Here is a 13,943-nt window from a genome sequence, read left to right on the forward strand (position 1 = left end):
GGAAAACTACAACCCACAGCTCAGACACCTGTTTTTATAAATAAAACTTAGTATAACTATTCTTCTCTTAGCCCTCACAATGGGCGATCAGGGCTAAGTCTCTCTAAGTTCTGCCCTGTTCAGGTTCAGACCAGCTCTTGGCTAAGAACCTGGGGTGGACCCCTATACATACTTTTTGAGCACCCTTCATGTAGTGCCCTCTCCAGAGCCCCACCCCACAAATCCCAGTCATGTCACGTCAATGAGACCACCACTCTGCTTGGGCTCCACTTGGGTGCTGCCTGGGAGGAAAGCACCCCAAGAAGGAAGCCAGGGCAACCGTGGGAGCCTCTCGTGTGTTTCCCTCCTCCCAAATCATGTAGCCCTGAGCTGCCTGTTGTTCAGCACCTGAAAGCACTTGCTGCATACATTTGGGCTGGTTTCACAGCTGTTTCAGCAGAAACGTAAGTTTTGGTCCCAGTTACTCTGTGATGGCTGGAAGCAGAAGTCTTCACTGGTTTTTCTGATTATTATCCATGTCTGGCTTTAGCAACAGATTTATCTTCTGATACGTAAAATATTGGTTGGTGTTGATCTATAATAAGTGCCAACAAATGGTACCAGTGATATGAGAAGTACAGAGAGACAATCTTTTGCAGGAGTTAAAGGTTAAAGTAAACGTCAGTCCAGTCTCTATCTGAATTACCATTCTCTTTTTCTGGACAGTGAAAAAAAGGAAAGGAACAGAACTACCATCTATTCCACCTCTGTTATTTTCTGGGCTTTCATCAAGTTACCTTAGTATATTATTTGCTGTAATCATTAAATCAATAAAATAATTATTATTACACCACAAAACTGAGCCTTAGAGAAGTAAAACAATAAAACTATGTAGCTTGTAAACTGCTGGAGCTAGAAGTTAGAAACCCATCTTTCTCCCTTCCCACCATGCTGCTGCTCTTGCCTTATCATGAGATTCTCAGAATTTATTGAGCACTTACATTGCCTGTTCCTGTTCCACCGTAATTTCTAGCCCATGGAGCCCATTTAAATTGCTTTTGCTTAGTCCCTTGTTGGTTAGAGATGGGCCAAGCTGTCTGATTTCTCCCTACCTTTGGTTCCTTTTGTTTTGTTTTGTTTTGTTTGGGGAGACAGAGTCTCGCTGTGTCACCTAGGCTGGAGTGCAGTGGCGTGATCTCGACTCACTGCAACCTCCGCCTCCTGGGTTCAAGCGATTCTCCTGCCTCAGCCTCTCAGCCTCCCGAGTAAGTGGGACCACAGGCACATGCCACCACACCTGGCTAATTGTTTTGTATTTTTAGTAGAGACTGTGGTTTTCACCAGGCTGGCCAGGCTGGTTTCGAACTGCCGATCTCATGTGATCTACCCTTGGCCTCCTAAAGTGCTGGGATTACAGGCATGAGCCACTGTGCCCAGCCTCACTACCTTCAGTTCTTAGGGGTGTCAGGAGAGTCCTGAGTCATTGGATGGGGATGGTCTTCTAGATGACAAGATGCTGGGCAGAAAGTAAGTGCATAGAGAAGCTTCACTCAACCTGAACGACTAATACACAACCGGCCAACCCACAGCCATGAGTACAGCCAGCAGCCCTGATCAGCCTCCGTGTGGGCTTCCATCCATGGAGAGGCCACAGACTCCTGCTTTCCTGCCTCTTCCTGTCCCTGTCATCTCCCCGTCCACTTCTTTTATCCAGCATGTGATATTTCCCCCCCAAATCTAATCTCTTAAAGCAGAGAAACTGTTGCAAAGCAGGCAATGGAATTATTTTTCTGATTAGACCTGTGCCACTTTTCCTTGTAACAGTTTAATGTTTGGCCGCTGCTTCTGGTGTCTTTAGTGAGATTCCAGGGTCCATTTTTCAGACTGAGGGAGGGTAAGGTCTTCATAATATAAGAAGGTATTTGGTGAACTCAGAGGTGAGCAGGTGGGTGAGAAACACACATTTCCTATTTGCCAGACATTGAGTGAATTACTTTCTGTATATTTCTCAAAAAATGGCACAGAGTCATTAATTATAGAAAGTCTAACAATTTGTATATCCTGAAAAGTATTTTGCACAGACACATTTTGCCCCTCAATTAAATGTACGTAACTTTGCTCCTTCCTTTCTTCACTTTTCTTGGCCCTCCTCTCTCCGTACTTGCTTGACATGAGGCATATTCAGAACAAAACCTCATTAATTTCTACTCATCTAGTTTGACATACATTGTGCTTTGGAGAGGAGCTTGGTCGTAGCTAACTTTTGAGCCAGCTCTGATACAAAGGTTTCTGAAGAACAATGGTAGCAGCCTTAGTTCCTTTCTCACAAAAAGTGGGGCATACCATCTTTTAAATAAAGTGAAGAAATATGTGATTAAGTTATTATAGGATTAAATATGTGAGTACTTGCCCAGGGCCTCTTGAGCTCTTAATAGTCTTCTTTTGCTTTGCAGAGCTCTGTGATGATGACCCGCCAAAAATCACACATGCCACATTCAAAGCTGTGGCCTACAAGGAAGGAACCATGTTGAACTGTGAATGCAAGAGAGGTTTCCGCAGAATAAAAAGCGGGTCACCCTATATGCTCTGTACAGGAAACTCTAGCCACTCGTCCTGGGACAACCAATGTCAATGCACAAGCTCTGGTAAGTGTCCCTTCTGTGACTACCGAGCAAAAGAGGACTGCAGCAGAGTGAGACAGAGCCCAGCTTTGGTTCACTCAGCCCTATAGACACAAATGGGCCAGTTCAGTCTACAGGATAACTAATTTTAGTGGTTCCTGAAATAGTCATTCACTAAACACAATTTTTTTTTTTTGAGACAGAGTCTCACTCTGTTGCCCAGGCTGGAGTGCAATGGCTCGTAATCTTAGCTCACTGCAACTTCTGCCTCCCAGGTTCAAGTGATTCTCCTGCCTCAGCCTCCTGAGTAGCTAGGATTATAGGCTCCCGCCAGCATGCCTGGCTAATTTTCACATTGTTAACAGAGATGGGGTTTCACCACGTTGTCCAGGCTGGTCTCGAACTCCTGACCTCAAGTAATTCGCTCGCCTCAGCCTCCCAAAGTGCTGGGATTACAGGCATGAGTCACCGTGCCGGCCACACAATTCTATTTTTATTTTTGAGATAGTCTCGCTCTGTCACCCAGGCTGGAGTGCAGTGGTGCAATCTCAGCTCACTGCAACCTCCACCTCCTGAGTTCAAGTGATTCCTGTGCCTCAGCTGCCCGAGTACCTGGGAGTACAGGTGTGCACCACCATGCCTGGCTAATTTTTTTATTTTTAGCAAAGATAGGGTTTCACCATGTTGGCCAGGCTGGTCTCAAACTCCTGGCCTCAAGTGATTCTCCTGCCTGGGCCTTACAGGCTCACACCACCATGCCTGGCTAATATTTTGTATTTCTTGTTAGCGATGGGGTTTCCCCATGTTGTCCAGGCTGGCCTTAAACTCCTGGGCTCAAGCAATCCTCCTGCCTCAGCCTCCCAAAGTGCTGGGATTATAGGTGTGAGCCACCATGCCTGACCTAGATGCCCTCTTTTATCCTGAGCCAGAATTCTGATCACCCCCCTCATTGGGGCACTCAGACTCAACTCCTTTGCCAAACTCTTCACAATAGACAGGACTGTTCTAGAAGTTTCTTTGTCATTGTGTTAAGATGGTGTCTCTAACTTTAAGCATTCTGAGCAGTCTTAGGGAGCAAAGGATCAGTGCGTTGTGGAGTGAGACCACTCCTGCTGCCGTCAAACAACTCAAAAACAATTGATCGCAAGCAAGGAGTCCCTTTTGGTGAGACACACACACATACACACATAACATACATGACATACACAGACACGCATACACACGTTCAAATACATGTTGTGGGCATTGCCATATGCACATGAACACCCAGAGGCTGGTGCTGGGAGGGGTGCGAGCAGTCCCCACCTGAGGGAGGGCGTGCTCTGGTTTCATCTTTGTAAGCTCAGCAGCCAGAAACCACCAGACACATCGTGGGCACTGGACAGGTGTGCTTCTCAAGCGAATGAATACATGAACGGTGTTTTCTATTAAGCATCTGTGGAATTATCTGCATCATTCCATCTGTATTTTTTAGCTGCTCGGAACACAACAAAACAAGTGACACCTCAACCTGAAGAACAGAAAGAAAGAAAAACCACAGAAATGCAAAGTCAAATGCAGCTGGCAGACCAAGTGAGCCTTCCAGGTAAGAGATGAATCTGCCCTCCAGCTACCTCCTGAGAGCCCACCCTTCTCTCGCAGGCGGATGATGTGTATCCAAGGGAAGAAAGTCTGCCCTGCCTTCTGTAAACACATGCATGTTGCTCCCTCCTCCCAGGACATCACTGCAGACAAGAGCTAGTGCAGAGCTGCCCAAAGGCTGTTTGCTCAGCAACTCGAGCCAATCTGACGGCAGCCAATCCAGGTCTGGGCTCACTCCCTGGTTTGGTAACTGGCCAAATAGAATTCAACCCAAATTCAACTCAACTTACACTCATCTGTTGGGTCTGTGTGCCAGGCCCTGCTGACAGGAGACACAAACAAGAGTGTGACAACGATCCCCGCCCTCCAGGAAACGCTCTGCGTCTTCCCCTTAAGCACAAAACAACGCACCACAAAAAAATTATTCACTTCCCCATATTTCTTCCAGGGCAAGGTTGTAAAATGGACATGCCACACTTGTGAGTCTCAAAAGTTCCAGACGCATGTGTCCCGGCCAGCAGTCTGTGCATGAGTGAGCACTGCGGCTGTTCCTTGCCTGCCCTCAGCTTTCCCATGACTGAATGGTGGTTCACTCATGGTGCCAAGACAATGGGCCAGGGGCAGTGGCTCACGCCTGTAATCCCAGCACTGTGGGAGTCCGAGGCAGGCAGATCACTTGAGGTCACAAGTTCAAGACTAGCCTGGCCAACATGGTAAAACCCCATCTCTACAATCATACAAAAATTGGCTGGGCATGGTGGAGGGCGCCTGTAGTCCCAGTTACTCAGGAGGCCAAGGCATGAAAATTGCTTGAAATCAGGAGGCGGAGGTTGCAGTGAGCGGAGATTGAACCACTGGACTCCAGCCTGGGTGACAGAGGAAGACTCTGTCCCCCCTCAAAAAACAAAACAAAAAAGAAAAAAAGAAAAGCAGAGCCTGCTAGGAAGAATTGAGCTTTCTAAGGTCAGGGGCTGACCTTAGGAGACTTCAGAGCCCTTTGCTAATTTTACAACCTTACAAAGAACTGTATCAGGCACCATCCCATTTGAGCCTGGCAATACAATGAGTCAGGACCAGGAAGGGTTACTTCAATTTACTGAAGAAACTGAGATGCAGAAAAGATCAAAAGATTTGGCTTAGCTCACATAGTAGGGCTGGAATCAGACCTCAGGTCTCCCACATTAGATGAGAAAACTTTCTCCTGATTACTTATTTTAAAAGAGTTTGAATTTATAGCTTCCATTATTTTATTTTTTTAAACAGACTAATCTAGGGGCACAGTTGCAATACGATGTTCTTACTCCTTCCCCCTCCGACTTTGTCCTGGACTGGTGTTTCCAAGCACATTTGTTTGTTTTGTTCTTCTTCCCCCATATCACCCTGCACAGTTATTGGAAAGCTTCAAAGAGGCCAATGCTTAGTGTCCTTTCTCCAAGGCTGGCTCTGCCTGAGGGATGTTTCAAAGATTGTCTCAGTTTGGGTGTCTTCATTGGAAAGAAGCAAATCCAATTCCAACATGTTCAGACAGTTATGAATTGTATTGGTTGTCAAACAACCTTTTATCCTGAGACCAAAACACAAGTTCAGTCGTGATGTTCAACGTGCCACACGGCAGGAGCCAGCCTGGGACAGGACCACCCAGCTTCCTGCTGGGCCAGAGGCTCTGTAGGACATTTACAGAGGCTCTGTTGGGTATGCAGGGTTGGGGACAGTCTGGAAGTTCAGAGCATGTGTGCAGTTTCACAGGCTAAGGTTAGAGGGCACATACAATTCCATATGTCCAGGTTGGGGGCTGTGGGTGGGGAATCCAGAGATTTAATCAGAATAAGACATGGTCTCAGGCCACAGGTCTGTGGGTGAGTGGAAAGTTCTGGGAATGGGAAATTTTGAGAAGCCTTGAAAGGGCACATGTGTGTCAAGCTTCAGTGTGGCTTGATCAGAGATGGTGCTCCATTTCTCTAAGGTTCCCTCAGCCCGTCCCTCCTCCTGGCTTTGGGGTTGCCCCCAGTCCTTCCGCCATCATCCCAAGATGTCCACCCACTGCCCCCAAGAATGTGCTTCTTCACTTGTCCAGCAGAAATCCAAGGTGGTCTTCATGCTCCATTGGCCCAAATAGGCTTGAGCTTGCCCTTGTGTCTCAGCGGAGACTGCCCCGCCCACTCCTGTCCACTGTCAACCCCTGCACTGTCTTCCAAGAGCTGGCTGTGGTGTTCCTCTCTCGGGGCAGCACCAACCGGAATGAATCACCCGTTCCTCTGTGTCCCCATCACCAGCGTCTGCTATCCTTCACATGCCTTTCTTACACAATCCACTGTCCGCCCCTTGCAGGAGTGACAGGGTCTTCATGCCTTCCTACGGGGCCTAGCGAACTTGCCCACGCTCAGATGTTCTCCACATATATTGGTTGAATGAAAGGATGAGCAAGCAGTCAAAAGAGTAAGAATCAAGGTCCAGTCCCTGGCAAGAGGCAACCTGGACTCACTCACAGTGCTGTCCCCAACTGCCTTCAGAGCATTCCTTCCATCTTCCAGGTCACTGCAGGGAACCTCCACCGTGGGAAAATGAAGCCACAGAAAGAATTTATCATTTCGTGGTGGGGCAGACGGTTTACTACCAGTGCGTCCAGGGATACAGGGCTCTACACAGAGGTCCTGCTGAGAGCGTCTGCAAAATGACCCACGGGAAGACAAGGTGGACCCAGCCCCAGCTCATATGCACAGGTGAAATGGAACCCAGTCAGTTTCCAGGTATGGTGGCTCCCTTCTGGGATCCACAGTGTTGCTTTTCTCCATCAGGCTGACCAGGGTGGAATCCCTGACCTCTCCCGCTGTGTGTCCTTAGACAAGCCCCTTGATCTCCCTGGGCTTCCCTTTTTTCTCATTCTGAAAAAAAAATTTTTTTTTAAATAGACCAGATGGACTCCAAGGGCTCCTTCAATGAAGGTTTCCCTGTGCCCTGAGTGGGGAGAAAGGTTGGAGACAGAAGAGAAGGAAAACTCTCTCCTAAGCACCCTAGATGCTGCCTCATAGTTGGTCCTGAGTCCACTACTTCTCTAAGCCACCGAGGCCTCCTCTGGCTCCAAGGGCAAGTCCAGTTTCCCACTCACGCATTTTTCCTCTTACTGGTGATCGTGTAAATGCATGATTTGAACAGTACTCTGCAGTCAGCATGCTCCTTGCCCATGTGCCATTCCCCAGCGGAGCTTGGATAAATCAACACAAAATGTGCAGTGTCGGGACTTACTCAGTGCACATGCACACACACACATGCATGCAAACGCTCAGCCCACCGATGTTGAGGTCTCCTGCTATCTTCCTTCTGAAATCTTATTAGTATTGCGACAATCAAAAGTGACTTACATGCAGGCTGGGCGCGGTGGCTCATGCTTGTAATCCCAGCACTTTGGGAGGCCAAGGCGGGCAGATCATTTTAGGTCGGGAGTTCGAGACCAGCCTGGCCAACATGGTGAAACCCCATCTCTACTAAAAATATAAAAATTATCTGGGTGTGGTGGTGGGCACCTGTAATCCCAGCTACTCAGGAGGCTGAGGCAGGAGAATCACTTGAACCCAGGGGGTGGAGGTTGCAGTGAGCTGAGATCACACCATTCCACTCCAGCCTGGGGCAACAGCAAAACTCTGTCTCAAAAAAAAAAAAAAAAAAAAAACGACTTACATTTAACCACAAGTATTCCTGGTTTTCTTGCTCACTGCACTTCTCATACTCCATGTCCTTCTCTTGGGTTCCCTGGGGAGGCTGTTTTGTTCCCATAGCAACCTCCCTGGGCCACCCTGACAGCCAGGGAATGCCTGCCGCTTCCTTGGAAGAGGGTGAGAGGCAGGGCAGAGCCAGGGCTGCTACCCCTCAGGAGGGCTGGAGAACCTGGCACAGAAGCAGCTGTCCCTTAGTGCATCTCTGCTCCATCCAATGGTTCAGTGACATTTGTATTATTATGACCTGTTTCCAAGTCACAGATGGAAACCCAGACTGAGTAGGGAGGCTGGGGAGAAAGCATTGCTCAGAGATGTGGGGACAGCCAGGGTCAGAGTTAGAATTCAGCCTCGTCTGCTCTGCTGAGGCCACTTCACAGCTTCCCAGTGCCCCTGGTGTGGAACCACGTGGGGTGGCATCCCCGGCAAAGTGCCCACACCAGGATTCATTCATACGCCTCCTCAGGCGTATCTGGGGCAGGCTGCCCAGGGCAGGTGGGGTGGGAGTGAGGCCCTGACGTCTGTCTTTAGCTCCACCAGCATCACTCACTCTCTCCCCCAGGTGAAGAGGAGCCTCAGGCAAGCCCCGACGGCCTTCCTGAGAGTGAGACTTCCCGCCTCGTCACAACAACAGGTGCGGGAGAAGACAGACGCTGGACCCCAGAGGCCTAGTCCAAAAGCGCAGGGGTGGCCAGGAGCCAGGCTCAGAGAGATGGGCGGAGGTGACCTGTAGGGGAGAAGCCCACAGCAGCCTCCTCTCCCTCTCAGCAGGGAAAGGGCCTCAGCGACCTGCAGGCCCCAAAGCAAGTGTCAGAAAGAGAGAACCCAGGACCAGGACCAAGCACGGTCCCCAGGCAGAGATGGAACTCTGTCCTCACCACCACCATGTGTCTCCTACCAGCCTCTGAGCTTCTCATCCACAGAGACGCCCTGACTGCCTTTAGCCTCGTGCCATCCTAAAGTCACAATAGCAGGAGTGTCTCTATCTCTTTTTCACAGATTTTCGAATACAGACAGAAGTGGCTGCAACCATGGAAACGTTCATATTTACAACAGAGTACCAGGTAGCAGGTGAGTGGGGCACTGGCTTTGTGGACAAAATGTACACCAGGCTGAGATATGGACAGGTTGACTGGTTGGTAGGTTAGTTGGTTGGTTGGTAGGTTGATAGGTAGGTTGGTTAATTGATTGGCAAGTTGGTTTGTAGGTTGGGAGGTTAATTGGTTAGTTGGTTGGTTGGTTGGCAGGTTGGTTTGTATGTTGGTGGATTAGTTGGTTGGTTGGTTGGTAGGTTGGTAGATTGGCAGATTGGTTGGTTAGTTGGTTGGTAGTTTGGTGGGTTAGTTGGTTGATAGTTTGGTTGGTAAGTTGATAGGTTGGTTGGTAGGTTGGTTGGTAGGGTGGTAGGTTGGTAGTTTGGTTGGTTAACTGGTTGGTTGATTGGTTAGTGAATTGGTTGGTAGATAGTTTGGTAGATTGGTTGGTTGGTTAGTTGGTTGGTAGGTTAGTTGGTTAGTTGGTTGGTAGGTTGGTTAGTTGGTTGGTAGGTTGGTTAGTTGGTTAGTTGATTGGTAGGTTGGTTGGTTGACTGAAAAGACCCCTTCCTTACACTGCAGAATGTGTGAGTGAAAAGCTAATCCAGATGCTGACAGCTCAGAATCCCATGAACCAGTTACAGGATGCTGTGAGCGAAATCTCAAGTCAGTCACATCAGCCCCTCTCAAGCTGATCTGGAAGGGCTGTACCCTGAGCCTCTGTCAGGGGTCAACAGTGGGAGGAAGGAGCCATGTAGCCAGGCAGAGAGGACAGGCTTCCAGAAACATGGCCGTCGTTTCCTGGTAGGAGGGAAAAACACACTCTGAGGTTGCATCTGCCTAGAAAGTAAATAAACGTCAGGCTCCAGAACCTCAGCAGAGCAGTGTCCGGAAAACCTGAACACTTTCAGGAGACGTTAATGTGCTTCTCATCATCTGCATATTTTAACATTTCTTTTACCAGGCACTCTCGGTGTCCTTAAACGAGGCCTGGCCTCTGAGCCTTTCTGAGGGGTTTGTGTGAGAGAAGGGTGCATACTGAGGGGAAGCTCCCTCCACCCTCACCCTGTTCTCCCCGCCCTGTTCCTCAGGACTCCTAGGAAATCCCACGGGGAGGGACCTGCGTCCTGAGACAGGGAAGAGAGGCTGCAGCCTCCACCTTGCTCTTTGGGGATGTCCTCAGCCTGCCCTGTGGGCCTGGCTCCTGCTGCCCCCATGCCAAGCCCAGGGCCCTTTGCTGAACTCCCTCTCTCTATTGACAGTGGCCGGCTGTGTTTTCCTGCTGATCAGCGTCCTCCTGCTGAGTGGGCTCACCTGGCAGCGGAGACAGTAAGTGCGGTATCACCAAGGCAGCACGCGGTCAGATCAAAGTCCTGCACCCAGCCCTGCCCACCCTGCCTCATGCTTGCTCTAATCACCTGCAGTTCAGGGACTGGCAAAAGGAGAGGCCAATCCATGCCTCCAAAAGAGTCAGTAAAAAAGAATTAAAGTACCACCAGGTGCGGCGGCTCACGCTGGTAATCACAACACTTTGGGAGGCCAAGGCTGAGTGGATCACCTGAGGTCAGGAGTTTGAGACAAGCCTGGCCAACGTCTCTACTAAAAATACAAAAAATTAGTTGGGCATGGTGGCAGGTATCTGTAATCCCAGCTACTCAGGAGACTGAGGCAGGAAGATCGCTTGAACCTAGGAGGCAGAGGTTGCAGTGAACAGAGATCGCACCACTGCACTCCAGCCTGGGTGACAGAGCAAGACTCTGTCTCAAAAAGCAAACAAACAAACAAACAAACAAAAATTAAAGCACCAGGGAAACGGGAAGGCAAAGGAGCCTCACATTCATTGAGCACCTACTATACACCAGGCTTGATGCTTGTTTTATAAACATTATTGAAATCTACCTTCTCAGAAACCTTTGGAATAGCTGTGGCCTAGAGAGATGCAACAGCTTGAAGAAGGTGGCACAGCAGAGGCCAGCACTGCAACTTGAATCTAGAGCCCATGGTTTTCCCACCCAGCCCCTACCTATAGAGGACCCAGAGCAGCATCTGTGCTGAGCTTTGCCTGTCCTGTGCTCCCCACCCTCCCTTCTGCAGAGGCTCACACCAGTATCCCCTTGACCAGGAATGTAACCCATGTGTGGTCTTTTTGCATTAACTCAGATTTCCAACCCTGGATGCCTCTTAGAACATCCAGGAGAGAGTCTTCTAAAATACCAGTGAGTGGCAAGGTCCGAGTAAATAACACAGGAAAAGGAAGGCGGTCCAAAGGGCTGTGCTTCTCCTGTGGCTCAGTGTTATTTACAGCTGTGACATCTTTTAAGAGAGGTTTACAAGAGGGAAATCATGTCACCAAAACCATTGTGACCCACTTTGAATTTGGGGGGAATCTTCATTTGCAACAATAGAAGAACAAATTCGTTGCAATAAGAAATATTTTTGTAGCTTATGTAGGTTGTTCAGCCAAAACAGCATAATAATTTAAAAAGTTAAAAGATAGGCCAGGTGCGGTGGCTCACGCCTGTAATCCCAGCACTTTGGGAGGCTGAGGCAGGTGGTTATCTGAGGTCAGGAGTTCGGGACCAGCCTGGACAACATGGTGAAACCCTGTCTCTACTAAAAAATACAAAATTAGCCAGCATGGTGTTGAGCACACGTAATCCCAGCTACTTGTGAGGCTGAGACTGGAGAATTGCTTGAACCCAGGAGGCAGAGGTTGCAGTGAGCCAAGATCATGCCACTGCACTCCAGCCTGGGCAAAAAGAGCAAAACTCTGTCTCAAAAGGAAAAAAAAAAGGTAAAAGGTATCAATGACTGGGCTCCAATCAGAATCTCTGGGGGTGAACCCAAGACATCAGTACCTATTTTTAATTGAGATCAAATTCATCATTTAACTGTCATAAAGTGTACAGTTTATTGGTGTCTTAGCCCATTTTGTGCTGCTGTAACAGAATGCCTGATACTGGGTAGCTTATAAAGAACAGAGATTTATTTCTTACCGTTTTGGAGGCTGGGAAGTCTGAGGTCCAGGGGCCCCCATGTGTCAAAGGCCTTTGTGCTATGTCATCCTGTGGCAGAAGGCAGAAGGGCAAGAGAGTGAGAGAGAGCAGGAGAGGCTGAACTCAGCTTTTATCACAAACCCCCTCCTGCAATAACAACATTAATCCATTCATGAGGCAGAGCCCTCGTGACCTGATCACCTCTTCAAGATCTCATCTGTCAGCATTGCTGGATTAGGGATTAAGTTTCCAACACATGAGCTCTGGAGGGTGTATTCAAACCCCAGTAAGTGGTATTTAGTATATTTGCAATGTTGTGCAGCCATCCCCACTGATTCCAGAATACTTCCGTCATTCCCAAGAGAAGCCCCGCACTGCCAAGTTCCGCATTCTCCCCAGCCCCGGGAAACCACTACTCTGTGTTCCGTCTCTATGTATTTGCCTATTCTGGACATTTGGTGTGAATGGAATCATGTGGCCTTTTATGTCTGGGATAGTTGTACGTTTTAAAGCCCCTCGGATGTATCTAATACATATGCATCCAGGTTTGACAACCCTACACTAGGCCATTGGTTTTCAAACTTGAATTTGCACCAGAATCATCTGTAGGAACATAAAGAAATGATAAATGTTTGAGATGATGGATATGCTAAATACCATGATCTGATCGCTGCACATTGCAGGTACCAAAGCATCCCTACATACCCCATAAATATGTGTAACTATTGTGTGTCAACCTAAAAACGTTTGTTTAAAGAATCATCTGGAGGGCTCGTTAAAGCACAGATTGCTGGGTTTCACCCGTGGAGTCTCTGTTGCAGTCGTCTTGTCTTGCTTAAGTCTGGGAATCTGCATTTCTATCAGGTTCCCACGTGATACTGATGCTGCGGTTCCAGGGAGCAGACTCTGAGGATCACCGCACTAGGATAACAGCATTAAGAATCAGGGAAGCTGGCCAGACTCACGCTTGTAATCCCAGCACTTTGGGAGGCTGAGGCAGGTGGATTACTTGAGGTCAGGAGTTCGAGACCAGCCTGGCCAACATGGAGAAACCCCGTCTCTACTAAAAGTACAAAAATTAGCTGGGCGTGGTGGTGTGGGCCTATAATCCCAGCTACTCGGGAGGCTGAGGCAGGAGAATCACTTGAACCCGGGGGGCAGAGGTTGCAGTGAGCCGAGTTCGTGCCACTGTACTCCACCCTGGGTGACAGAGCAAGACTCTGTTTTTAAAAAAAAAAAAAAAGAAAAAAAAAAGATAAAGAAAAAGTAAACTCTAGAAACTCACTCTGTATCTCTCTTGATTATCCAGGGCCTCCCTGACCCCTGCCAGCATACATTCTGGCCAACCCTAATACAAACTCCACAGTAAGACCCTGAGAAAATGCAGATCCACACCCCCAAAACCGAAGCGCTTAGCCCAGCCAGAGAGAAAAATAAAATATCTCTTCCTTTCTTATATGGGTCATCAGGCCCATAATATACCCTAACTTTCCTCCTGGGATATAACAGTATAAATTACTGCAATGCAAATGATAAGCCTCCCAGGGTTATTGTAGCAGGAATGATCCATATAACTGACAGTCTACCAGTTTCTCTAAGGGGTCAGCGGATTCCCAAGGTGTCATTTTAGGATTCCAGGAGGGGAAGGATGTGACATGGCTGACGTGTTGTAGGTGTACTCAGTACTTGCATCCTCTCCTTCCTCAGGCTGAACACTTGACAAGCCTTAACACCTTGCAAGGATTTTTTTTCATTTGTTAGTTTGAAGACCAAAAGCCTTCGGGCCCAGAGGACAAAGCTATTTGGAAGTAGGAATGGTTCAGTGTTGATGTTGTGAAACAAAGAACTGTGTGAACCTATGTGAGTTCCCACAAAGTCTGCCAGAATTACAGTCTTTAGGGAGACTCAAACATACATCTAGAAATGACTCCTCTAGTCAGTTTGTCCAAAATCCTTCCTAGAATCTGCTATCAACTGGTGGTGCCCTCTTGTGGCAACAGAAAAGCTGCATTTGAATTACCG

General features: G+C 48.3%; 1 protein-coding gene, 1 long non-coding RNA gene and 1 other non-coding gene across 7 annotated transcripts in view; 2 read left to right on the forward strand and 1 right to left on the reverse strand.

Annotated features, from left to right (window-relative positions):
* LOC103887271 overlaps positions 1-12,209 on the reverse strand; it is a 41,710-nt gene extending 29,501 nt beyond the window's left edge. For both annotated transcript variants that reach the window (XR_004177112.1, XR_004177111.1), the window contains exons 1-2: positions 12,123-12,209; positions 11,922-11,990 (exon numbers count right to left, since the gene is read on the reverse strand). This is a non-coding gene — a long non-coding RNA (uncharacterized LOC103887271). The remainder of the gene's footprint in view (positions 1-11,921; positions 11,991-12,122) is intronic.
* Positions 1-13,943, forward strand: part of IL2RA (interleukin 2 receptor subunit alpha) — a 52,838-nt gene that overhangs the window by 34,973 nt on the left and 3,922 nt on the right. Inside the window, exons 2-7 of one of the 4 annotated variants that reach the window (XM_003903362.5) lie at positions 2,433-2,624; positions 4,075-4,185; positions 6,713-6,928; positions 8,454-8,525; positions 8,891-8,962; positions 10,188-10,254. In XM_003903362.5, coding sequence (XP_003903411.1) covers positions 2,433-2,624; positions 4,075-4,185; positions 6,713-6,928; positions 8,454-8,525; positions 8,891-8,962; positions 10,188-10,254 — 730 coding nt within the window. The remainder of the gene's footprint in view (positions 1-2,432; positions 2,625-4,074; positions 4,186-6,712; positions 6,929-8,453; positions 8,526-8,890; positions 8,963-10,187; positions 10,255-13,943) is intronic. The other 3 variants (XM_021943018.2, XM_021943020.2, XM_021943019.2) reach the window with 3 other exon arrangements.
* On the forward strand, positions 11,124-11,240 carry LOC116269595. Its single transcript, XR_004177215.1, has one exon. It is a non-coding gene; the product is annotated as a small nucleolar RNA SNORA14 (small nucleolar RNA).

Source organism: Papio anubis, chromosome 11 (assembly GCF_008728515.1).
Source record: "Papio anubis isolate 15944 chromosome 11, Panubis1.0, whole genome shotgun sequence".
Classification (NCBI taxonomy): domain Eukaryota; kingdom Metazoa; phylum Chordata; class Mammalia; order Primates; family Cercopithecidae; genus Papio; species Papio anubis.